Source organism: Pteronotus mesoamericanus, unplaced genomic scaffold (genome assembly GCF_021234165.1).
Source record: "Pteronotus mesoamericanus isolate MK-2021 breed Mesoamerican mustached bat unplaced genomic scaffold, CSHL_Meso_final contig_90, whole genome shotgun sequence".
NCBI classification, from domain to species: domain Eukaryota; kingdom Metazoa; phylum Chordata; class Mammalia; order Chiroptera; family Mormoopidae; genus Pteronotus; species Pteronotus mesoamericanus.
In genome coordinates, this window is record NW_026555277.1 from 1,868,778 (window position 1) to 1,896,629 (window position 27,852).

Sequence of the window (27,852 nt, forward strand, 5' to 3'; positions counted from 1 at the left end):
GCAGCCTTACCCATAAGGAGCAAGTTATGAGGCTGTATGGTGTCTTGACAGCAGTTGTTTTAATGTCAATTTGAACTCATTTTAAAGAATGTGCAAGTTTCATTTTGTTGCCATCTCTGCCTCATCCTGCAGCAGCCAATGTTCTGCTTCCCTAGAGACCAAGGACAGCATCTTTGCAAATACTCTGAAAATTCCATCTCCATCCCAAAGGCATGGAAACAGATTGGACTGTGTTGTAAAGTCACTTACTGGAAATTCACACCCATGTCACGTGGTCAAAAATGAGCCTCTCTACAGATTGTTTGGGGTATAGGCATCACTGAATTGATTTCTCATGTGTGTCTGGAGATTAGACAATGTTTTTGCTTTGAATATTGGTGCAGTGCAGTTAAACCGTACTTTTAATCAAATAATGCATTGACTTAGTCTCACTCTGTGACTCTCCTGCCTCATTTAATTCTCACAATAAACAAATAGATATTTTAAAAATTATTTTATGAATATTATACAGACTTAGCATTAGAAAAATTGGAGTAAGCCCTGAAAAGCAAGCAAGACTTTGAAATTCCCTTCCTCACCTTCATTTCTAACCAGGACCTTAAAATTATCTTAGAGGCAGATGGGCTTTCATACAAACATATATGTGGGTAGACTTGCCCTTTCTTCCTAGCACTGAACTAGCTCAGCAGTTCTTAAACTTTTTTGTATGTAACAATTCCTACAGTACCTTGTCTACTTTGAGTCATACAGATGTGCATTGTGGGAAAAGAAGAAATTCACATGGATGATCTTTTCCTTTTCTATATGTTCCCATTACACACTGATTTGAGTCAATCCAACTCCACCCTAGTTAAAAATGCAATTCCCCTCTAGAGTGATCAGGGATTGTTAAAGCTCCGTTTCTACTCCGTTTTATACAATATCAGGTCTGTCTTGACCTTACTTCTCATCCTACCTAATTTCCACTCCCAGGACACATGGGAGGTATTCTAACAATAGACCTAAGTCCTGGGATGGGAGTTCTTCATTAGATCATCAGAGCTGCCTAGGCAACAGAGCTGGCTAGTAACAAAAACTGATGAATAGGAACAAAACACATATGGTATGGACTCTTCAGCTTGTCTCCCTGACCTCCTGCACACAGGGGCTGAGCTGACACCTGGAAGAAATAATATATGATTTCCTTAACTCATAGGCTAAGTTATTACAGACCAATGTTAACTTGGTCTATGGTCTTATCTTTTTTGTGTATATGATTTGGAACATGTTTGGTGTTTGGGTAAAAGCCAAGCTGTCTTATGGCCAAAAAACATTCAGAAGGTCATCCACAGTTACACTTAAGTTACAGACACACTTAAATGGCAGCTTAAAATGCTATCAGTCCCATTTTGTGAGAAATCTGTAAAACCACAGCGGAAAACTCAGGCCCTCCATGATATTTTGCAAGTGATTTCTTGAGCTAGAAAGCACCACATACTTTACTCCAAGTATTTCATTTATAAATGAAGAGACAGACCCAGAAAAGCTAGCAGTCTTCCTTCCTCACTTGCTCCCTCTCTCTTTTCTCAGCTAAGCAAAGGTAACAACATAAGTAATACCCTTTAATTTAAATTAGGCTTATTTTAGTTCTCAATGTGGCAGTTCCTCAGAAAATAATATGTAAAAATTTAAAACACAACAGATTTTTCTTGAATTCTTCTGTCCAATTTTTACCTGAGTTGATGATCTGTTACATAGCACCATTAGCAGTCACTGTTAAAAAGTTATTCATAGTAATTAATAATGGAAATACTAAGAGATTACATTCATGCACTATTTGACTTATGGCTAATTAATTACAAAGTAATAAAAATTGACTAATTGAGATCTTAAATCATGACAATTATATATAATAAATACATTGCTTGTTTAACCAATGTTTTTGGTGCTTATTTTAAGAAAAAATTCTATATGTTGGGTTGATAATTATATAAGGATTCATTAGATCATATTTCAAAAATGATGGGAGAGAAGCAAGATGGCAGAGGAATGAGTGGAAGTCACACTGACCTCCTCCCAGAATCAATCTGGAATTACAACTAAATTGGGGAGAAATCACCTGGAACAACAGCTGAACAATAGTGAAAGAGGAGCCTTATAACCTCAGACAGACAGAAGAATCAGCTTTAGCACAACCTAACTGGTAAGGAGTGCAGTAGAGACTCGAGAAGGTGGGAGAGGCACCCACGGGCAGCAGTACCAGAAGGATATTGAAACGGCCAGTTGGATTCCCCTGAGAAGAGCGAGGCCTAAACCATAAGTGGGGATCCCCAGCCTATAGCACCAGAGCCCAAAAAGTACAGAAATACCAGCCAGCTGCGAAAAGTGACAGGGTTGCCCTCTGCCAGAGATGGGCTCCTGGAGATGCAAAGAGCCATTTAGAGGGCCAATGCATAAGTTTTTATTTGTAGCCACTTACCCTGGTATCTGGCAAAGGCGGGGGCAGAGTGGGCTGGAGACTCCTGAGGAGAGACTGCGAAAGGAGGCTTTGGGGAGAGAACTGAGAGAGTAGCCGGCAGGATCCAGTGCTGACTCATCCACTGGCGGCAGCAGCCATCTTGCTCAGGGAGACCACTCCCTTGAGCGTCTTCAGCATGAGAGGACCCAATAACCCTGCCTGCAGGAGGGACTCTGCCCTGCCCTGTGGTGCCTAAACCTAATTGCTGAGTGCAGAGTAACTAGATTAACCGCTGAAGGAGACAGCCACAGGCAGTAGATTCCTGGAAGTCTCCAACAGACTGCCTAAGGTCAGACAGGATCAACAGCTGACATCAGATCCAGAAAGAAAACAATAGCGGTCCCCTACCATAGAAGTTCACAAAGTCAGGAAGTCAAGGTAGATCAATTTAAGAAGCAGAAGCAAAAAAAAAAAAGAGTCTCACAAAAAATGGGAGGACAAACAAATACCCCCCAATCAAAGGGAAAGGAAGAATCCCCAGAGAGAGAACTAAATGAAATAGAAGCAAGTAAACCATCAGATATTGAGTTCAAAACAATAGTTTTAAGGAAGCTCAATGAACTCAGTGAGCTCAGAGAAAATTACAAAACACTACAGGGAAACTATGAGGAACTTACTGAAAACTATATCAGCATGAAAAAGGAATAGAAACTATCAATAAGAGAGAAGAGGAAATGAAGAATATAATTTCTGGATTGAAGAACACAGTAGAAGAAATCAAAAACAGGCTAGATGAAGCAGGGGATCGAATCAGTGAGCTGGAGGATAAGCTAGAAAAAAGCTCCCGGAAAGAGCAAGAAAATGATTAAAAAAAAGACTCAAAAAGAATGAAGAGGCATTTAGGGGAATGCAGGACAACATGAAATGTAATAATATCCATATAACAGGGATATCAGAAGGAGAAGAAGAGAAGGAAGGGATAGAGGACCTGTTTGAAAAAGTAATGATGGAAAATTTCCCTAATTGGAGGAGAGAAAAAGTCACACAAGTCCAGGAAGCACAAAGGGTCCAGTTCAAGAGGAACCCAATGAGACCCACTCCAAGACACACTGTAATTAAAATGGCAAATATCAAAGACAAACAGAATCCTAAAGGAAGCAAGGGAGAAAGAGGTAGTAACACATAAGGGAGCCCAAGTATGCCTAGCAGATGACTTCTCAACAGAAACACTGCAAGCCTGAAGGGAGTGGCAAGCAATAGTCCAAGTCATGAAAAGCAAAGGCCTGCAACTAAGACTGCTGTACCCAGCAAGGCTCTCAATTCAAATGGAAGGTGAAATAAGGAGTTTCCCAGACAAAGGAAGGCTAAAAGAATACACCTCCACCAAACCAGCATTGCAAGATATGCAAAAGGAACTGCTTTAAGAAGATGAAGAAAAAGAGTATGAATACCCAGTTCCTTTCACAGTCACCAATACTTGATATTACCAATATTTTTAGTACTTATTAATCAGATTGTGACAATGATGTGTTGTTACTTTACTATTTGTTGAAACTAAACCTGTTTTTGTATATTTCTTGCCTATTTCTATTATTTTTAAAAAGCTTTAAATGACTTTTTGGTATTCTTTATCCATTTTTTGATTAAATGTTTGTAGAACTTTTTCCCTAAAAAAAAAAAATCTATTAACCCTGTTTTAGATGTGTTGCAAATACTTTCCTACACTATTACTTGTCCTTTAACTTTTTTATATGTATATTACTGTATAGTCTTAAATGTTTAATATAGTCATATTGTCAATATTTTACTTTATAGCTTCTGGGTTTGAATATTTTACTTCAGGGTAAGAAAAACAGTAGTTTGTATTTCCTCCTAAAACTCCTTAGATTTTACATATTGATTTTTAACTCACCTGATTGTTTTTTGTATAATATGTGAAATAGGGCTCTGTATTTGTTTTTTTGTTTTTCAAGTGATAGTGGTCCATGCACCTTATTTGTTGAATAAGCCTTATGTTCCCCATTGATTTGAAATATCAATTTAATCATATATTACATTTGTTAGACAGCTATATACATTTGTTTCTAGAAAGCTCATTTTATTTTGTTGATCTGCTTGATTATTTCTGTGCTGGTATCATATTGTTTCAATTGCTGAGGCTTTATAATGGATTTACATTTTTTAATATTTTATAATGGATTTTGAGACTTAAAAAGATAAATAGAATCATCTACATTTAAAAAGAAAAGAAGGAAATCCTAAAAAAAATGTATGTTAATGAATTGTACATGTTCCATGTGGTGAATGTCAAAAAAATAAAATATGTAGACTTGATATATCAGTACTTTTTTTATTCCAAATTTTATTTTTAGGAGAGAAATATTTAGAATTCCTGAAGATTCAGAGGGATTTTTGTATTTAAATTGTACTCACTTAAAATCTCCAGTCAAATCATGAGAAGCAGGATTGGTAACAATTTGAATTTTTATCACATCTTGAGTGTGCAGAAATAATTTTAAACCTTTCAAAGTACTGATACAGACCTGTATGTAGTCAAACCCACCCAGATTGGACAGAGATAAGGAAAAGAGATATAAAGTCTAAAATTTTGGAGGCAGAGAACCTAAGATACTGCCCTGCCTCCAGCCACAAGTCGATAGAGAGGGGACCTGATTACATAATGATCATCTCTTTTTAGTGGTTGGTATAATTAACATGCCATACACCTTAAATTTACACAATGTTACACGTCAAATATATTTCAATTTAAAAAAAGAGAGATTATCTCTTTTTTTATGTGTTTTTGAAAGTTCATGCTATTTTCATGGCACCACCCTGCCTTCTCATGAAAATTACATTTTTCCCTCATTTAAAATATAAATAAAATGAATAAAGATGGAAAGACATTATTTGAGTTTTAAAACCTCTTGCTTAAAAAAAGGTGTTAACAAAACTAGAAACAGACTCATAGATACAGCAAACAGACCGGCGGTTGCCAGAAGCGCGGGGAGTTGGGATGGGTGAAAAGGGCAAAGGCATTAAGAAGTACAAATTGGTTATTACAAAACAGTCTTGGGATGTAAAGTACAGCATAGGAAATGTAGTCAATAACATTGCAATAACTTTATGTAGAGTCAGATGGGTACTGGAAATATCAGGGGGAATACTTTATAAAATATTATAGATGATTGTCTAACGGCTATTCTGCATACCTGAAACTAACACAAAATAACACAATTCAATGTCGACTGTAATTGGAAGATAAAATTTAAAATAATAAAAATTTGAAAAAAGAAAAGATGTTACCAGAACCAGAAGTCAGACCGATGCATTGCATCCACCTAAGCCCTGGGTTGCAGTGCAAAGTTCACAGTGGAATAGTTCACAGTGATCCCCCAATTACAAACATGTCGCCAACACAGAAAAGTCAGCAGGAGGATTTGCAGTGGTCAGCCAATCTGAAAAGATGATTCTGGATAAGCCCCATCGTGTTTCTCCCTGTCTGACTACAGAGGTGGCTCACTGGAATAATGTGTTCTCTTTTGTATTTTGGGCACAAACAGCAACTTGGAGTCACCACTGATGTGTGAGGCTCCGGCAGCCCAGCAGGGCGGCGCCAGCAGCTCGGGGAGCAGCCTGGGGAGCTCCGTCACGGCCTGTAAGAAGGTAACCTTGCCCAACGCCACCTTCCTCTCCCCGCTTGAACTTGAACACTAGTTTAGCTTGACTTTGCAAGCATTTCTCCCAAAGCAGAAATGACAAACAACAGAATAGCCCATAATTTATTTGCAAAAGCCCCTAATGACATTTAAAAATCAATTCATCGAAATGATCAGAAAACTCAAGAAACTCAGGAAGATGTGACTTGGAAATGGTAAGCCTCCAAGGCCACAACATCTCAATTCCAACCTCCTCTCAGTTCCCCTTCCCACACTCAGCCACGGGGAACAGCTTCTTGGATCTCCATTCAGAAAAGTCTCCACAGGCTCTGAATGGCTCACCTTATAATATTTGACTTCTAAGTCTGTATCTAAGAAAAATCCATGGCTATTCTCCTTTTGATGTTTCCTTAAAGAGAAGGGTGTACTGGGCTTATTTATTAGGAGAAACAAATTTACACCTCCTAGCCCTGCTTGGTATGGCTCAGTTGGTTGGAGCATCATCCAAAAGGTAGCAGGTTCGATTCCCAATCAGGGTGCACACCTAGGCTGTGGATTTGATCCCCAGACAGTTGACAGTTGAGTTGCATGTGAGAGGCAACCAACTGAAGTTTCCCTCACTTTATCCCATCCTCCCTCACTCCCTCCCTCCCCCTCTCTCTGAAATCAATGAGCATGTCCTCAGGTGATTGAAAAAAATTGCACCTCTTAGGCTATAAATTTTTGCAACAGTGGGTAGACCTGGAGAGTATTATGCTAAGTGATGTCAGTCAGTCAGAGGAAGACAATTATCATGAGATTTTACCTATGTGCAATCTAATGAATAAATGGAACTAACAAGAAAAATAGAAACAGACTTATAGATACAGAGAACACAGAGAACAGACTGACAGCTGTCAGAGGGGAGGGAAAGTGGGGGGATGGAAGAAAAGGTGACAGGAGTAAGAAAAAAACAAGCAAACAACAGTGTGGTGATTACCAGAGGGAAAGCAGGTAGGAGAGGCAGAAGACGGTAAAGGGAGATAAACAGTGATAGAAGGGATCTCGGCTTTGGGTGGTGAGCACACAATACAAAATACAGATGATGTATTATAGAATTGTACACTTAAAACCTATATAATTTCATTAAGCAATTCCACCCTAGTAAGTTTAATAATTTTTTTAAAAAACTGATAAACAAATCCTGCTGTGAACATTTGCAGAAAGTTGTCATTTGAACAACATAAAATTATATAATTTAATGACTTCATTTTTTTAGCCAATCAACTTAAGGCCCAGAAACTTAAAACAAAATGACCAATTCTCCAGCCAATGATGTACGCACTAACTTGATGCTGAAATCCAGAGGAAAACATGTTTCTTCTCATCTATAGTTAGAGGAAACCACACAAAAATTAAATTATAAAAAATACTTTGTGTGAATGAAGACAAATTTGGTTACTAAACATATTGTCTATATGTACATGATGTATATTATGTATATATATTTTAATTTGGACTTTGGAGTATGATTAACATTTCAATGAGTAACAAGAATATCCAATCAAATTTAGAAAGGTCTACCACAAAATCAACACCTTTGTGTACTGGTAATGTCTTGTTTTAATTTCATAGTGCATTCCTTTCATTTTAAATAGTCTCTTAGGCTTACATAATAATTGCATTTAAAGACAGTTTAGTAGGCATATGTGCAATTCATCATGTACCATCTGGGTTTTAATAGTTTTTCTTCCCTTCAGAACAGTAGCTCAACAATGTTTTCTTCTCTGTATCTAGAACATAGACCCTCAATAAAAAGGCACTGACTATTGAATGATTTAATGCCCTTATTTTATTAGTGTAAGCTGATTTAAATGATCATGGATCAATTGTTTTTAAAATCTTGTTAATCGCAGATAATGGGACTGGGGAAATGAGGATCTATGTGTTCATAAATGCACATACAATGTATGTTCTGTACAAAGAGGCCAAAGGAACAGGACAGCTATGTTTTAGAAATAGCAAGCTTGCCCAGCGGAATCACCACTCTTCACAGTCGATCACTTTCAGTAAGAGTAACATGAATAATTGAAATCCATTGGTAATTCCCCAAACTCATTTCATGTAATAGCTTCATTTTCTTCCCCATCAAATCTTCTTATCAATACTGACATTTTATTCAATTAATGGTGGAAGAAATAAAACAGGGTCCAGAAGATAATGCATTAGTTGGATAATCAGCCGCTGAAGAAATTGCAAACTGACTTTATTTCTTTCATGTGTCTCATAGTGAATCTCTAAGGCTTTCAGGGATCCTACCCAGGTGCAATTGCTTTAGTTTCTCTTCGCTGTTGGAGAAATATGATCACTGGAACTCATAGCTATGCAAAAGCCATAGCCTCAGGAAGGAGTCGATGATGGACTTATTTGAAAGAGGAACTCCTTAATAGATATATTTGTCAGTGAGGGACCATCTTTCCCCAGAGCCAAGATGACCACACCACCCTGTCACAATTATATATTGTCATGGAATTTTGTTAATAGACCCCTTTTTGCTCTCAAAAGTGCTTTGGTATATACAATAACATATAGTTAGCCAAGCACTAGCTCCAGAATTATCTCTCTCTCCCGTCTCTCCTTTTCTAATATTAAGAAAGTTATCAGACAAATTCACACTGAGGTGTTAGTGAGTGCATAGCTTAGTATAGCTATGATAAGTAAAATCTGTTTTTACTTAACTGCTACTACTGTTGAACTAGCACTACTGCCCCCTCCCTTAACTGATATTGATCACTGAGCCTATGGAACCTAGAAGTGACTCCAGAATTCCACCCATCACGAAGCTCCAAGCAGACACAGTCAATCCATCCAAGTGGGAACATAAGCTGACCTCTATGTCACTGTAATTGAGTGAGCACCAAACCTGGGGAAAGTGTTAACGTTAGCAACATGATTCTCCGAAGCAATACATTTAAAATGATGGGATTTCAAAATATTATAGGGAAACGACTTGGGAGAGAAAGAGTTGCTGGCGGAGAGGAGACATTAGAGCCTCCTGTGGAATCCCTTGAACTGTCTCTCACACAGACATTGCCCGATGTTCCTTCTTCTCATAGGACCAGTCTCTCTTCTGAGACAATACAGCTGCCATTGTCAAAGTGAATCACAGGGATTTTGCATTAAACAAGCTAAGTCATTATAAATGTTATCCTTTTATATGTGTTCAACACTAAGTGAAAGGTCTTTGTAGCTCTTTAAAATAAATCAAAATCTGTTATCTCTAGAGTAGCAGTTGAATGTTGTGTAACAAACCTGAACTTGGAATTTAAAGACCTCAGTGAGATGTCAGGTTTCTCTTCCTACTGCATGATATTAGCCCAATGATGTGACTTCTCTGATTTGAATGCCTTAGGGTTGGTGTGATGTTGAAGGTTTGGGTATAAGCCACTGGCACACATAACTGATGCTGAAATATTCCAGTAGCTTCCAAATAAATGATCTTTGCCTGGGGTGAACTTTATTTAAATAGAATTTTAAAACTAATCTGAACACAACACCCAATGTCCCCTCACTGTTGAATATCTGTTAGATTTTCCTCTACTTTGGAAGCATTTTAGTAAATGTCATATCCTCAGAGTAGCTGGACATTTTCAACCCATGCTTTACTTCATGGTCTGAAGATTTGCTATTTCTCTGAATAGGATTTGTGCAAGGAAAGAATCGTTGAAGAAAAATCAGCACCCCCAAATACCTTCTTTTTATGTCGTGTTAATGACATCCACCTTAAACCTGGACTTATCAAAGGCAGCAGACTGAAAACACTTCAGGTTCCCAGAAGCAGAGTTTGATCTTAATATGTTTTCTAAACAGCTCTTTGAAGTTTCGAGAGCATTCTTTGCTATGATGGGCCTCCTTTAAACTGACTTCAATTTGCTTTCGACAGTGGCACAGATACATCTAAAGAATGACAGAACGGATGTCCCTCAATGCTTCATCTTATTCTGCGAAATACACTTTCCTCTAAGCCCATATCTTTTTGATGACATGTAACTAACTAAAGCAATTCAATTAGTTTGTGCCGGCACAAGCTTACAAATTGGGAGGCTCTTGCACAGCTGATCCATATCTGTCAAGACATTTTTATTAGTCAGCATTGTATGGCTCTTGGCCGAAAGCCTCAAATTTCAGGAAGCACGGGATGAAAAATAGCTATAATATCCTGTATTTGTAGGAGCTATTTCCTTAAAGGAAGGAAGAACTTTTAAAAATAAAATAAAATGGAACAAATAAAATTAAAGACAAACTCAGCACAACTGAGCATATTTACCTTTTTATAGCAGGAAGGCTTCAGGCTTCTCCCCCTGGGGTATAAAACACTGGGGGCTTTGTAAACACTCTCTTCCTATCCAGCAACCTGCCAACGGCCTTCACGCCCGGCTTATAAAACCGGAGGACGCCCTGTCCAAATGTTGTCTGTCACATGGCTGGGTGTCCCACGCGATCGCTCTCCTGTGGGAATAATCAGAGGCACGGAAGACACAGCGAGATTTTTAAGAAAAAGAGAATTGTTTTAGTAAAAGTGGTATCTCAAGAAAGCAAACCCCGGAGCTCAAAAGATGATTCCTTCGTGCAAAGAAAAACTGGAATCCAGGACGTCAGAAAGGGCGACCCTGGCGTGGATGAGGCAGTGGGGAAAGGAGAGGCGAGGCCTGTACGCAAAGGCAGAGAGAGAAAAACCGATGAGAGCCTGCGGAAGTCGATCGGTAGGACCCTGCGGCAGGGAGAGTCAAAGAGCAGAAGGAATTCTGAGCACTCAGGCCAAGATACCCATGAGTGATGGTACCATTGAGGCCACTGGGAGGAGGGCCTGGGAGGGAAGCTACAGAAAGAAGTCCGTGGTTCTGGTTCAGCCCAGTTGCATCTAAATAAAGAGCCAGCCACAAAATTTCCCTGACTGCTTACGCCCCTCCCGCAGGCCCTGAGATGCGCAGGCATCTAGGAGTCACACGCAGGTAGCGAGGGCTCCGGAGGGGGCTAACCTCCTGGCCTTCAGCGAAAACAGGCTGACAGGCGGCGCATCCTCGCCTGCCTCCAGGTCAGCTTGGGCCACGCTGGAACAGCGAGGTGGCGCTGCACCCGCGAGCTCATTCTTTGGCAAATGTCAATGCAGTAGTCCGATGTGGGAACCTCTGTTTAAAACTATCAATCATGGCTTGTTGGGTAGTTTGACCATGATTCCGTTTCTTGTTCCAAGAGTTAGTACATTCAAGGGCTTCTATTCAGGGACGCCGCTCCACCTCCCTTCGCCGCCAACGTTTGCTATACAGAGTTTGAGATTCCAACATGCTGTCGTATTCTGTTCTCTATGGCTCAGCTCCTTGAGCGTCCTTTTCGCTGTGTATAAAGAACTCCTGGAAGGATCTTGCCATGTCTGTTCTTTTCTTTCTTTTCTTTCTAATCAAAAAGTAGGACTCTGAGAGCCCAAAATAGCTTAGAACATTCTGTGGAATTGAGGGTGGTGGTGCACTGTTGGAATTGGGCAAGTAATCTTTTTTTCCTGAATTCTTATCGTTACTCCAGGTCTTTATGTTTGGTACTGAATAGCTACCACACTGAATAGGTACCGGAAATGGACAGAGTCTAACATTTTTTAAAATGTCGATGTTAGCATTCAAAATTCTCCTTTCTAGCTCTGGATATTTAAAGAAAGACTTGCCATCCTTGATTCCTAACAATAGCCTGAAGGCGCTCTCTCTTCCCTCTCAGACCCCATCTAAGAAACTCTCTCTGCTTTGCCGTCTGCAGTAGAAACGACGTTCCCCCGGTGCTAATAGCAACCTGTGTCCCACCGAGCTTGCCCTTCTCGTTCAAGTGCCCAGTGTCCTGTTCTGCCAGTTTCAGAGTGAGGAGAAAGGGCATGGCCCAGATAAATCTGAACGGTCCCCTGAAGGGGCTCTCTAGCTCATGAGTCCCTGAGAACGAGCCCCTCATTTGTGAGCCCACATTTACCAGGTTCACCTCTGGGTTTTGAGACTGGCAGCCCTGAAAGACCTCTACAGGGCTCATACTCTCCAGGGCAGAGAGCATCTAAGAAGCTAAGGTGTGTCCCTTTCATAGCAAATTCTGTGTCTATTTGCACACAGCTTAAAAGGTAGTTGTTTCTAGTGGCTTCTTCCAAAGAAGAGAAAAGAGTCCGAGACATGAGAATTGCCGCTTTCTTATCATTGCCCAAGGCCAGAGGCATCCATGGACACTCAGGTGACATGCAACCATTGAATCTGCTGTCCTTTTGTCCAGTGGTAAAGTCTGCACTTCCTACACTTTGCATACCTACACTAAAGCATCCCAAATCAATGGCAGGCCTGGATGCACACCATGTATCTTCCTACATGCATAATTTTTCTTACAGTTTGCTTTTCATAGCAGTAAAAATCTCATTCTCCTCATGTATCAACATTTCATCATTATGCTAATTCTAAAACAGCAATTAATCAACTGTTTTGCTTATATGTCTAATTCGATTCTGTTTAAATGCTTGCTGACCACTCATAAATTATACTGTATTTGCATTCCCTGGGTATATCTCTTTTTCTAACTCTTGCATTTTGTGCTCAAGACTCAAACTCCGTTATCGCTTTTAGGTGGAAGAAGCTCTGATCCACTTTCAAAGCATTCTTAGCCAGCCAGCACCTGTGGGATAGGGCAAAAATAAACAAGTGTGGTTGGAAACTTCTAAGTTGTCCTGGGTGCTCTTATACCATTCTTGAAAGTTCATGGAAATAAAAGGTTGTTTTCAGGTTACAAATAATTGTGTTGCACAAGAAAGCAGGCAGCTGTCTGAAACTGTCAGGAAAGTTGCCTGGCTTATTTCTTGCCATATTAGAGTGCACTCTGGCCCAGGTAAACATTCAAAGTCTCTAAACTACATCCATGGGGACATTAATTTAAAAGAAGAGAGGTGAGCTCTTTAGTGAACTGGCAGATTGCAGCAGAGGGTATGAGTAGGGAAATCATTGGAGATAAAGCCTGGAAAATACATAAACTGGGCATAGCACAATATCCTAAACATTGGCTCTTAAGGAATATTTATGAAATGGTTAACGGGAGGGAGCTGGATTAGAATCTGTCTCGAATGCTAGGCCGTACTTCAGCAATCACCCCATAAACTTGTGGGCTTGCCGACAGCAAATACTGTCTTTCTTCCTCGTTTCCCAAGGCTGAGCCTAGTGTCTAATAGGACGAGAAGGTAAAATCCTCATGCTTATTGGGTCAATTAATCAATTAAGTTTAAATTCCTGGGAAAAAATTACATAACATCAGTAGCCATAGTCATAATAATAATAACCACTATTTGTTAACTCCTGAAATAATCAGATCCTTTGTGCACTTACTATTTCTAATGTCTACTAAAAATCTGTCATTGTAAGGAGTAATACCACCCTCATTTTGTCAGTGGGGAAACTGAGTCTCAGAGAGGTTGTCTTGCCTGAGGCTGCACAGTTACTTAAGGAAAAAAAAATTAGAACTTGAAACTAAGTTTGTCTTCAAAATGTAGGTACCTGGCCCTTATCATGGTCTCAGCGAGCTAGGTGCATCTGAGGGACAAGGGGTGAGAGAAAAGAGAAGAGAGACGGTTACAATGTGCTTTGTTTGGTCCCTGTGGGTGTCCAGCTTTCCCCAGCCACCCTTTCCGAATATCATCCTCATCCATTTTATTCTGTCTCTGAACCATGTTGAATTTCCTCACATTACCAACCACAATCTGTAGTCAAATGTGGGTTTCAACGTTCCTTTATTTTCTGTTTGGCTCCCCTCAGATTTTAAGTTTTGTAAACATGGTGATCAGTTCTATTGTGGTAACACAATCTGTTGTGTTACGCAGAGACTGCTCCACAATATGCACTCAAATATTAAGTGAATTAAAGAAAATATTAAACCATGGAGGGCAGAAGACTGGAAACAGGCAAAGATGGCATGAGAAAATATTAAACTATTGAGGGCAGAATATAAGAACAGAAATAGATCCAGATGGCATGAGAGTAACTAGGAGAATTCTGCAGTTCTCCGGGAATAGGGAAGCTGGGGAGTCAGGTTTCATTTAGGGACTGGAACGGGGGAATGAAGGGTTGAGTTTTGAGTTTAGACACAAAGAGTCCAAGGTGACAGCGAGAGATCCAAGGAGTCACAACCAACAGTGAGAAAAGTGAAAAGCTGAGCTCTAGAGGAAGCTCAAGGCTGAAACTAGTGAGTCATCCCTCCAGATGGTAATTCGTGTCCTGAGAACTAGTGTGCTCTCCGAGGGAACTGACTGAGGGGCGCGGACAAAGTGACACACTGAGACTCTTGTGGCATCAGAGGAGGAACAGCTAGTTGGAAAGAGGGACAGGTCCTCCCCACCTTCCCCAGCCCCCCAGACATTAAGATGTATCTTTCAACACTCCAGTCAAGTGCACGGTCTGTTGTTACCCCTCCACAGGTGCACCTGACTGTCCACCCTGGGTGATATCTGATCTGGGCTGCCGTCATCAAAGCGCCTGCTTTAGGTGTCACAGTCCTGCGAGTTCTTGTTCTCCCTGCCACAGATTAATTTCTAAAAGGACAGCCATGGTTTTGGTTCATATTAATATTCTCAGTGTCAAACATCAAAGAGCTCAGCAAACCTTTGTTAACAGGATATTGACTTGAGGAGATTAGAAAAGCAAGTGGAGAAACACAAGGAAAAAAAATCACAAATAATAAATAAGGAGAATTTGTCAACGGTTGTGCAAAGCTCAAGAAAAGGCTAAGATGGAAAACGTATTGTCTAAATTTTACTGCGTTCTCATAATAATCGCTAGCATGTATCGATTGCCCACACTTTTGGAGGTTAGCCCTTTGCAAACATTTTCTTATCTGAGCCTTGAAACAACTTCATGGAGTGACTTTAATTGTCCTCCTGTGATACAGAAACTAAGTCTTCCTGAAGTTAAAAGACTTGCCCAAGGCTGCTCAGAAAGTGGTAAGATGGGATAGAATTTCAGTTCTGCCTCTTAACCTCTGTGACTAACCATAAGTTACTGTCTTCTCCAATCTAAAATACTTTTTTTTTTATTTTTAAGGCATTGCTCAGCAATGTTTAGGGTGGTGTCCAGGTTAGTAAGAGTCTATTTCGCCTACCCTTTTCCATATTAATACTAAATTCTTGTGGCTTGGTTCTCTCAATAAAAAAGGAAAGTGTAAAATAGAACAGAAGGGTTTTTTTTTTTCATTATCATTTAGGACACTCATGAGATTTTAAGAGAAAATGTGCCATTACTATTTCAAACTTGTGAATGCACAGCACGTTCATTATTAGCTCTTCAATAAGTGAACCTGCAACTAAAAATAGCAGATAAATAAATGAGCCATTAAGAGCCTAGTGAGTTTTATTCTTCCCCCCTCAGAAAGTGACTCTGTCAGTGGGGAGATGATATTCATATGGCTTCAAAATCATTAAATGCTCAAGCACATCTTCTTCCTTCAAGCATTCTTCATTTTCAAATGGTTTGTCTCAACCATTAAACAAAAGCTTTTCACAGTTTATAGTTGCTTTACACATGATGCTATGTGCTTTATTTAAGCCTGCATTTTTATTCTCTTGGCTTATGTGGCCTTTTTTGAGAAACGGGGGGACAGGGGAATAAACGGAGAGGACAGGGGTGAATCACTGGATGTTTGGTATACCAGGGACCTTCAGGTGACTTGATTTCATTGTTCACAGAGTCTGAGCGTTAGAGGGCCACTTGACCACACAGACAGTTGGATCAGGACTAGACCTTAGCCCCCCCAACCACCCAGACCAGGGCCCTGAGGGAGAGATGGATAGATGCATAGGCTGGGATTTGGTCAAGGCCAAGAATGAGAAATTACATGATTTTACCAACTTGCTGTGGAGCACTGCCTAATGGCGGCTTCAGGGTCACAGCGCCTGGCTTAAATCCTAGTTATCCACTAACTAGACAAAGTATTGACCCCTCTAAGCCTGGGCACAGGGAATAATCATTTCTGTGTTAGCCAAGGTATAGTGAGCCCTTGCTGTGTGCCAAGCACTGTTGTTAAGCACATTAGATATATTAGCCCTTAAATTGTACTTTATAAGTCCAGGGGTTAAATCCGCATTATGTGAATTAACCCAGAGAGTTCTCAATAAATGTAGTATTATTTGCTCAATAATTAAAGAATATAATATTTAAATAATTAATCATCTCTAAGTCTTTGTAAAATATATGGGAAAAACTTATTTTAAATATTAATGTAATATGATGCACTGTTTTTCAAGTTATGATGAATAACATTTAAATTTTAAGGTCACATAGTGAATGAATACTCTCATGAAAAAACGTAGCTCTCTTTAAGACATCTCTTAAGCATTGGAAGATTTAGGTTCCAATTCCACTTCTTTACTTTGCCATTCAGTACTGGGGACATGGAACCTCAAGAGCAAAGTCTTTCTAGCATTTTCCACTGAGTAATCAGGTTTATAGGCGGTTGACTTTTACTCCTAGCATAGGATGGGACAAGCCTTTTTGTAGTTTTAGTTATTATTAATTTTAAAGATAGGAACCAAAAAGCCTCCTTAAAGGAGAAGACTCAACAGATTACTCTTTCTGTGCTCATTCCCCAGAAGGAATCCAACAGATAGCTGTCAATTCCCTCGGCCACATCATGAGATAGTCTCTTTCCCAGCTTCAGGAACTGGTAGTGTGGAGTGTCAGGCCATGCTTTCTGGCACCTTCATCTCTGCCTCTCTGTGTTTAAAAAAACAAAAACAAAAACAAACAAACAAACAAACAAAAGCATGTCAAACCAGCCCACCATTTTCTGAAAGACCCGAGTGCATTGTGTCTGAACTCTGTTCTCCACCTAAGGATGATCCAGGGCAGGAATAATTCATTTGTTCTGGTAAGTGACAGTTGCTTTCTTCTGTTGACATATTTGGTTGCAACCATGATACTATGGTGCCTTGAATATATTTGAACATAGAAGAAATTGAGCTTCTGGCCAGGTAGCTCTGTGGGTTAGAGCATCATCCCAATACACCAAGGCTGAAGGATCAGTCCCCAGTCAGGACACATACAAAAAGCAACCCATGAATGGGTAGATAAGTGGGACAATAAATTGATGTTTCCCTCTCTCTCTCTCTCTCTCTCTCTCTGTCTCTCTCTCTCTCCCGCTCCTTCCTCTCTCTCTCGAAAATCAACAATTTTTTTAAAAATAGAAATCCAGTGCTTAATTTTGAGAAGTGAGCTAGAAGTGATTCCAGTTAGAGGCCTTACTAAAGCATTGTAAAACACTATTATTAACTGTTAGGTTCATTTGATTTTTAATCAGTAATCCATCCATTTTAAATCACCAATGTTCTCATGATTCTGTGAGCAGGGGCTCTGTTTTATTGTTGGGTGTTAAATTCTAAAGCTCAAGAAAAAAAAGGCTAAGAGTGGAAGCAAAATGACATAGGTCTGGTTTAAGGTAACTCAGGCAGGTGTAAAGGCGTGCTTTCCTTTGGGAAATTAAAATACTGATAATACTTGCCAGGTGGAGTAATACAATTATAATTTATATCACAGAATGCTTCTTCTTCTTAAGGAAAAATATTACCTCAGCATTACATTAATGAAAACTTTCAAATGGAAGTCCATAAGTACATGTAGTTATATTTACAAATATTAGCTGCACGTAACTCTTCAGAAACATATCCAAATTAGACCCATTTGTATGGGTTATAGAAGGCAACATGGTTAAATGGCTTCACTCATAAGCCTTGGTGTCGGGCTCTGAGCAGGTTGGGCAGAAACTCCAATGTCTCTGAGCCTCGAGGTCATTTTCAAAATGACAATTTCTGTGAAGAATCTAACCTTTACAATAATTCCTACCTTGTAGCATTACAATGAGGATTAAATAAATATGTGAACACTTTAGTTCATTTCCCAGCACATTCTAAGCATCCAAAAAAGTGTCTGTAAACTATTAACACTACAAAATGCAGAACTCAAGTTACACCTTAGATGAGAATAGTGCTAAAAAAAAAATTTATCTTCAAACATCTGAAATGCATTCAATCCACTAATTTCAGGTGAAGGCATCTAACTTTCTGTTTTCCTTTGTCGTTTGTCCCAAATCGTAACAATGAAAACCATGCATTAAGAGGATAGCCTGCTGTCTGCATGACTTATCAACTGACGGAATACCCCAATGATCCCACCGCGGGGGATTATTATCACTGTTCCCAGATATGGAAACTGAATCAGAATTTACATCAGTTGCCCAAGTTCGCCCTGCTACCAATGACCGTGTCAAGTTTTCAGCCTCGTTAGGCCACCAATGACTGTGCTCTTAAACTCTACTCTACGCCGGAAATAAAAGTGAATGGTGGCAGGGAGGTGGACTGAGGAGCTGTTTCTTACTTTAAATAAAATTAATCTAGGTCAGTGGTTCTCAATTTTTTTGAAATCAAAATGTCTTTGCCCTCTAAAAAAATATTGGTGAACCTCACAAACCTTTTATTTATAGAGGGGGTCTATCAAGTGATATTTCCATATTATATATGATAGATTAAAGGTTGAAAACACATCTGTTGATGTGTAATTATTTATTTAATTTTAAATACCAATTAAAATGCCAATTTATTGATTTACAAATAATGTAAAAGGAACAATAAATAAGCACATTACCTCTGAACACACATATTTTTATGTAAAATATCCATTTTCGGAAACAAAACATGTCTGTGAGAAGAGGGAAGGAGAGGTTCGTCCGCACCCCGCTCCGCGGTGCTGTGCCCGCTGGCGCCTGGAGAACCCCAGGCGCTCGCCGGGGAGGAGAGGGAAAAGGGCAGCAACGTCTTACTGTTACTATAAAAATCGCCTGCCCATTGGACCCCCTGAAAGACCCCCGGGACCCTCTGGAGCGCCAGCTCACACTTTAAGAACCACACACAGCTGAGGGAAAATCTGTAAATGGGCTGAGGGGTTCTATGGCCAGCGCTAATCTGCAGAAATAACCCAAGTTCATCCCTCAACTACCGGCTCACCCACAAAGCGTCTCTTTATACTAATCTGGAAAAGAATGATGAAAATCTGTCATCTCTAGGTAATAATAAACATTGAGTTGGAAAAGACGTAAAAGTAATAATATCACTTGGCTTAAACAACAGAAAAAAAATGTTGTAGAAAAAGGTGTTAGAAGTATATTTGGTTAACTCACTCTTCAGAGACAAAAATTAATGTATTTTTTATCTTTACAGAATGGCAGGCCTTTGCTGCACAAATGAAATGTAATTGAAATGTCATTCTATTTTTCTGGCATTAACCAAACTGATTAAATCTGTTATATTGCCTCAGTGAAGGTACTAATCAAATATTAGCCGACATGTACCCTATAAAAGTAAAGGGTACCGGGAGAACATTAGAAATCTTATGTAAGGTGAGAAACATTTTAAATATTTAAGTAGTGTTTAGACGTGGAAGAAATTGAATCATTTGGTTATGTGTGAGATTGCATCTTCAAATGCTTTGGCTAAGAAATATGATTTTTCTTCCTTGCTTTAATCCAAGCCCAGAAGCAAGGTATTTGGAAATCATATTTGGTTTTGTTAAATCATGTATTCAAGTGTGGGTTGCATTACCATACTTTTTCTAAATGAAAATATGATCGTTGTAATGCACTCAACTCATTGCTAATCATTTTTAAACTTAGAAGAACTGTGACCTTTTTCACAGGTATGTTAGCAAAGCTGAAGAACTGAAGAATGATCATTTCAGTAGCAACATTGCACCGAAAGGAAAACCACTTCATTTTTAAAGATTATTTATTTATTTACTTTCTGACAGAGGGGAAGAGAGAGAGAAAGAGATAAAGAGGAACAGCACTGTGTGGTTGCCTCTTGCACACCCCCTGCTGGGGGCCTGGCTAGCAACCCAGGCATGTGCCCTGGCTGGGAATCAAACCAGTGTCCTTTTTAAAAACTGAAAATATTTAGTCAAAGAGAACTTACACTAAAATGAAGTTTGATCTCCATTGCCAATTAAACCATTCCCCAAAACAAACATTGGACTGCAAATTATGCAAAAGTCACGCAGGCATTAACATGTCCAGATGCTGAATTCAATGAGACAGGGGACATCAGTATTAACATCAGTGTGTCCCTCGAACACCGATTCCTGGTTAAACATTTTACACAGTCTAGATGTTCTCTTATCCTGCAAGCGTTTTCTCACATCCAGAGTCTCCAAGGAAAAGAAAGCATCTAGTTTCCTCAGAAAAGAAAACCTTGCTGAATAGCTCTGAGGAGGTTTTTTTCTGGGTTTCCTCAGGTGCTTCGCAGCAATAGCCTGCTCGAGTCTACAGACTACTGGTTGCAGAACCAGAGGACACCCTGCCAGATTGGTTTTGTGGAAGACAAGTCTGAAAACTCCGCTTGCGCCTCCGTAAGTAAACACAGCCCGGGATGTGGTCTGAGAAAACAAGGAATTGAGTGCATGTCCTCAGGCTTAGGACAGAAGTTCCCTAATTCGGTAAATGCGAGGTCACAGAAGCCTCCTTTGGAAAATAAATAACTGGTTAATATGGACTGTGAACCAGAAAACAAGCAAACAAACAAACAAAACCCACGGACCTCATGTTCCTACTCCCATTTTGTTCATTTCAACAGGTTAGTTAATCTGATCAATTATCTGAAAAAGAAAACCATGATATTTTCAAAACGGACTGACAAAAAGATTCAGAATCAGAATTGTAGAATAAGAAATGAAAGACCACGAAGGAGCTCTCTGGGATTCTTTTCAATATATCGTACAGCTTCTGCTAGTAGGTATTCCCCACCATGAAGTTTTAGAACATTTCTCCACCATTTTTTAAAGTTATAGTCATTGTTTGAAAACCTTTTCAACCTAAGAAATACACAGGCATGCATTTTCACATGCTGGAGTCAAGCTTTACACACAAAACCTTCCTTGTCAAAAGAAGGGATGTTGTTATAGATAAATCTAGTTCTTACCGTTTAGAATGTGAGTACCTATGGTTGATGTGAAATATGCTCCTTCCTATATGTTCTACAAGGTTGTTTGTTTCATTTGGATTGAAATCACCCAGCTCTTACAGGGTCATGGTTAGAGACTGGGGGAGATCATTTTCAGAAAGGAGAGAAATGTAATTCTCATGACTAAATTGAGAGCACTAGCTCTGAGCTATTCCTGGAGGGAAGTTGCATGCCAGCACTTCTGGGGTTTTTTTTTTTCTTAAAAAAAAAAGAAGCTGAAAATGGGATGGAGAAGCTTTTTCTATATAATGAACAGAGCCTGAAGAGCTGGCAGACAGAGGATGAAAAACATTTCACACTGCAGAGCCTCGCAGCACAGAGAAAGCTGAGTCTGTTCAACAGACTTATTTCAATCTCTTGGTTTAAACAAATGCTTTTGAATCTGCTACTTTTTGATCCCTTGTCCAGAATACTAGTTAATGGCTAAAAATCTTTGGGGGAAAACAAAAAGAATTAGGCAGAAAGTAATTTAATAGTGATACCTTCTCTGCAAATTGAGTTCTGAGATGAGTTGGAAAATTCAGGCATTAGCTGATACCCATCTCTAATTACACAGCTTTAAATGGTAAAAGGAGGGAAATGGAGAGTGAATGCTGTCAGCAGCTGCCCTGTGGTCAAAGTTGTCTTCTAAACAGCTCCTATATTAAGGAGACTTCCATTTGAAGGAGGCACATATTTGGGGCACTAAAAACTGTCTAGTGAAGGACAAAGAGGTCTCTAAACTTTTTATTTTTGGAATCTGGCTTGCTGATCTACAATTAGAAATACTAAATTTATAGCCAAACTTAAGATTACCATTGAATCTTCCGAGGTGTAAGAAAGCTCTCCGCCCATTCCCCACCAATCTCAATGGACTCAAATTTGGACTTAAAACTGACTTCTTTTCTTAATTCTTTATACCTTTATAATGTCAAATGATATCAGTGAGGTTGAGCTGATTCATCCTGTCTTTGTGGCTCTTCCTATATTTTTCAAAAGGGGAAAAATCAAAACAAATAAAAGGCATACTGGAAGATTTGTTTTCCCACAGTTGTTCACAAAAACTGAAACTGACACCAACATTGAAAAATTGTTCAGGATTCGAAACCTAATTTTCAGGATGCCTTTGAAAAACTAGCTCTAATCTCTCAAAATGTATTCTGTAGTCACTTTCTTAAGTTGCAAGTCCTTTCTCTTTTCTGATTTGGCACAGATTTCTAGGATGGGGAAAAGAAAGAGTCCACAGTTGGACATTGCTGATGGAAAGTTATTATCTAGGGGAGAAATGGAGGTGAACCAACAAGATCTCTGAGCAGGACAGGGAACTCTTGATCCAAATAGCCACTCAGGAACAGCCGAAATAGTCAAGGGAAAAGTACTTAATTCCTTTTCAAAAAAATTGTCCAAAAAACTGTATTTTTACAATAGCATCATCATTATTAAAATTTAATTTTTTAAAATTTAGTTTCATAAAATCATCCCAAATCTAAACCTATTTAAAATGATTTCAACAGAATCGAAGGAGCCTGTAGCAATATTTCTGTTCACGACTCTGGGGTACTCTATTCTATGTGAACTATTTTTTTTAACTCATTTCTTCCTCATCAAACTTAGTAACTTTTTCATATTTATTTTTGGTTGGCTTGGTTCCCATTCTATTGAACTATAAGTATAGTTTATAAAATTGCTGTGTCTTAGAAATACCTCAGTGGACCAAGTTTTCTGAAGTCAAAGTGTCCACTTAAAAATTTTATCAAAGAACAATCTCAGGCTTAGAAACCCTTTGGGTGGTGCGTGCGGGGGTCAATACAGCTGTTTGTTCTCAAGCATCCAACAGTGAATTGTAGGCACTATGTCAGTAGCTCACTGCATTCATTTCACAGCTAGAAGGAGAAGGCATAGGAAGGGCAATCTGAAGCAGTCAGAAATATGACAGGCACCCCAAACAGGAACTACTGGCCAGGAGGGCAGAGCCCCCTGAAAGTCACATTTAAAAGTTTTTCAAAAGGTATCAAATACGAAAACTATGCTTATATTTTTCTCTTGTCAAGCTGTATAATTTTAGTTTTCTTTCTGGTTTTCCATTCAAAAAAAAATTGTATACTAGGCTTCAGGGTGTTTTTTTTAGACCTGATTATTTACTTTGAAGGGTGGGAGCACATGTGGGGGAGAATCATGGACTAGGAAACAAAACTTCCAACCAAGATCTGAGACATTCTGTTGACAGAGGTCCCCAACATGAGTGGTAGCGATTGGACTTTTCAGGACTCTTGACTTTTTTTAAAATTAGAAATGAATTTAGTTCCTTCTTACTCCACTGTTGCTTTTTGCTCTTTACTAGAATTTGATTTTTTATTTTCCAGGAACCATTTTGTTTTAATGCTTTATTAAAATGATCTCAACAATTCACATTATTTTTATCCATAGTTTCTGTCAGACATTTTTTTTTTTTACTGATCAGTTCAAAACTCTTGGCTATCACCCTGCAATAAATTATACCTTCTAGCATGCATTTTAATTGATGAATCACAGTATTTGAAATGTGTTACATTGACCCTGTTTTTATAAACACATAGGTCAAGTTCTCAAGCAGCTTTCAACATTCCACACATGATATTTCAAAACTAAGAAGACATTTGACAGCTGTTCAGTGGGTTTCTGATGCAAATGTGACCCAGTGTAACAGCGACAATATGATATCTCAAGGACTGCTTTTTTTAATATTATTTCTCTAAATGTGTGTGTGTGTGTGTGTGTGTGTATGTGTTTGGAAAATTTTTTAAAAAGTAAGAAAGAGAAGAACACCCAACTTGATAAGTTGGTCTAAGCAAGAATCTAGACTCACCTGACCAGGGAACTATGTCTGTCAGTTATAGACATATATTATAAAACTGTACAGAAACATTTTATATTATCTAGTCCAGCTATTTATCAAGTTTTCAAGCAATTTTTAATGGATTTTTTCTTCAAAAATCAAGTTAGTAAATAATTTTTTTAATTCCTCAAATTTAGACTTAACAGAAAAATTGCAAGAAGAATGCAAAGAATTCTGATTTCCCAAATGCTTATTTTTATATTTGCTTTATCCTTTTGTCTACATATGAATAGGCATCTGTGTGTAAATACACAGTTACAATTTCTTTAAAAAAAGCTTTCGAGAATGAGTTACAGACATGAGGCTTCCCCACATACGTCTGTGTGGAATATAAATATTTAGAACAAGGACTGAACTCAGAGCTGCAGGTACCCTTGTTTCAGGCTACTAATTTGGTACCTATTGCATAATGACATTTAATATGGATTCAGCAATTTTCAAGCAGAAACTGAAACTGCATAAAAGTATAAAACTCCAATGCTCATGGCAAAAGTCAGCCAGACTGAGCAGCCCAAAAGCCCAGTATTTTAGGGGCCTTAGTCACTCTTCAGGAGGCAGTTGATGCAGGGCCAGGTGCACCTTGAGCACATAGCCTCCTGGGCAGGTTAGGGTGAGAAGGCGCTCTCAGCTGCCACCCCTGGTAGATTATTCCTGCCAACTTTACCCACTTTTGCTCTTCAAGAGAGGCGTTCTGGTAAGTTCCATGTCTTCTATCTCAATATATTTCTAGGAGCTTCAGCACCTCCTACCTTAGATCCATCCAGATGGGAACGATTTTGGTAGCTTTGCTTCTTAACCCAGTTTTAGATAAATCAGGTGAAGCAGGAGGGTCTGAGTGCACCAGAGCAGCTCGCCCACTCCCTGCTCCATGCGGCCTCACCTCGCCTGGGCAGGAGCTCCCGAAGCACTTTGGGAAATCCAAGAGTCCTGGAGCATTAGTCAACACTCTTGGACTATTAGTCAACCTTACTAAACTAGACACCAATAAATTAGAATGCTTTACTGGGAAGCACCACGCAGAGGTGAGCGGGGGGGAAGAGTTGCTCATCAGAGGAAGTAGGTGACCCACATCCATGAAGGTCATACGTACGACTTAAAAACAAAGAAAAACAATAAATAAAACTGAGAAGGAGCTTTTTGATAAATAATTTGAGGGACAAAGAATACAATGGTAATTTGGGTATAGCCATAGACTTGGTCCATACACTTGTCAATGTTTTGGACCCTGGAACTATTAAAAAGAAACTTTTTACCAGTGTATGTGGATTGAAAACTGAGTTCAAATTCTGTCTTGTATGTTGTAGGTAAAATGCTACGTAATAAAAATTAAGATCACTGACTTTTTTTTACTGGCTTAAGGAATTACAGTGTATATCTAAGCATTAGGTAAGTGAAATGAGACTTCCAATATTCAGAATATGGAAAGGAATTAAAAGGGAAGTATAGAGGATTGGTTATATGACCATTTAAGCTTGATGCAGCTGCAGAAACCAATTTAAAAATTTTTGCACTTCAGTAAATGGCAGAAAAAAAATGAAAAGCCACAAACAAACTTGGGGTAGTAATCTCAATATGTAAAGAGTTACTATGATTCAGTATGAAAAAATTCTAATAGCAAAGTTGGCAAAAGCCAAATATAAGACAGTCCTTAAAAAAAGACATTCAATTGTTAATATATACATTTAAAAAATCAACCTCTGATAATCAAAAAGAAGCAACTATAATTATTACACAATGTGTTTCTAATAAACTGCTCAAGACTTGCAAAAATTATTACACCCAATGTTGACATAAGCACAATTAAGAGGACACTCTCAGCCCTGGCTGGTAGCTCAGTTGGTACATCTGGGCTGGTACATCGACCCAGTACACCAAGGTTGCAGGTTCCATCCCCAGTCAGGGCAGGATTCAACCAATTAATGTATAAATAAGTGGAACAAGAAATCAATGTACTTACCTATCTTTCTTTGTTTCTATCTATCTATCTCTCTATCTATCCTCTTCCTATTCCTCTCTCTCTCTCTCTCTAAAATAATAAATACAAAGTAAACAAAAAATGTAAAAATAAAAGATTTAAAGAGGACACTCTCAATGGGTGACAGTGGGGGTATAAATTTATAAAATTAGTGCAGTCTCGCTGGAGGAAAACTCTGTGATAGGTACTATGTAAAACGTTTTCAGTGTTCGTGCTCGTAGATCCACGTTTGGAAAGATACTCTAACGAGGTGACAGTCGCATGCAGACTGGTGTGAAATGTGGTTGATGTGCAGAGATGTACCCAAGGCAACTCAGCAGATTCAGAACACGGGTTCTGGCATCAAGCTGCCTTGGTTTGACTCCAAGCTCCTCTTTCTAGCTGTGAAATACTGAGCAAGCTCTTTCATCTCTAAGTACCTCAGCTTCCTCATTTGCAAAAGTAGAGGTAATAATAGTATTTATATCATGGATTGCATTTATATCATAGAAATGCATTAACATTTCTAAAGGGCTAGCACAGCGCCTGCACATGGTAAGCACTATATAAGTATTCAATAAAAGTAAGAGCATGTGATGGCAAAAATTAAGAAGACCTTGCATGTCTCACAGTACAGGAACGGTTAAATAAATGCTGGATATCCACACCGTGAAGACTTACCTGTTCTTTACAAACCAGGTTTGAAAACAACTTTTGCTCATAAGATCTTACAATATAATCATCTATAAAAATAGGTTATACAATTGTACATAATATATATTAAAACAGGACATATTAATGAATTGGATGAAGGAAAGAGAGAAATCGAAAATAACTCCTACGATTTTGGCTGAAGCTCCTAGGTGGGCGGAAGTTTCATTCACTGCGCTGGGGAAGACTGAGGGAGGGGGCGACTGGTTGGAGGTGGGGGAGGGGGACGAGGCTGGACAGTCTTCAAGTGGAAATGTCAGGTTGGTAGTTGGATGCAAAAAATGGAGTTGTTGGTCCGATCAGGGTGCGGGACAAGAGATTTGAGGGTCTTTAGGGCCACCCTAAAACTCAGTCAAATCATGGAGAGTTGCAGATAGAGAAGGGGTTTGACACGGGGTGCTGGGGTATTCTGATACGTGTCCATTCAGTGATCTCCATGTCCCAGGCCCCCGCCCCCAAAGCAAGAGATCATAGTTTAAGCATGTAAACCCGAGTTTCAAATGCATAATGAAGTATTTATGGATCCCGAGGCTTTTGCCACTCAAAATGCAGCCAGCTGAATAGATCTGAGTGTACTTTTAAACCCAGGTGTTCAAACCATTTCTCAACTGTTTTAAAATATATTTTGACAGAAGAATCCATTATTCAAATAGCTCAGAATAGCTTTGGGTTTCAAATTTCATACACTTTCTCCTATTACTACAATTTCCCTCTGAGTAAAAAGCCTTCAAGAGAAGCGAACAGAAGTCAATGTTTCTCATTAAAATAACTTGAAGCTATAAGGATTTGGTTTTCATAATTTTGATTTCTTTCTAGTAGAATTATTTGTTTGCATTAATGTGCCTTTCTTAATCAGTTCTTCCAAAATTCCAAGAAAACTAGTTATAAGTAATAGCATTATTATTATTATTATTATTATTACTTGAAACATAGAGTGTCAGGTTTTGAAACAAATAAGTAAACAAACAAACAAACAAACAAACAAACTTTTTAAGTGGGCCTGGCAAATAACCACCATGGAAAGTTTGTTTTTTAACTACAAGTATTCTTTCTTTCTTTTCTAACAATGAGACAAACTCACCCCAGAGCTTTCTCAGGAAACAAGAGTGCTAAAGGCAGAATTTCTGCCCTTCCATGCTTGGACATTACACTCTTTTTAAGACCAGAGACAACACTCACTTACTATTCCAGGCAGTACTCAGC

General features: G+C 38.9%; 1 protein-coding gene across 3 annotated transcripts in view; it reads left to right on the forward strand.

Moving 5' to 3' along the window:
* The window catches only part of SPHKAP (SPHK1 interactor, AKAP domain containing), a 114,860-nt gene that overhangs the window by 22,363 nt on the left and 64,645 nt on the right, over positions 1–27,852 (forward strand). For all 3 annotated transcript variants that reach the window (XM_054585579.1, XM_054585580.1, XM_054585581.1), the window contains exons 3-4: positions 6,001–6,103; positions 20,406–20,519. In XM_054585579.1, the coding sequence (XP_054441554.1) occupies positions 6,001–6,103; positions 20,406–20,519 (217 nt within the window). The remainder of the gene's footprint in view (positions 1–6,000; positions 6,104–20,405; positions 20,520–27,852) is intronic.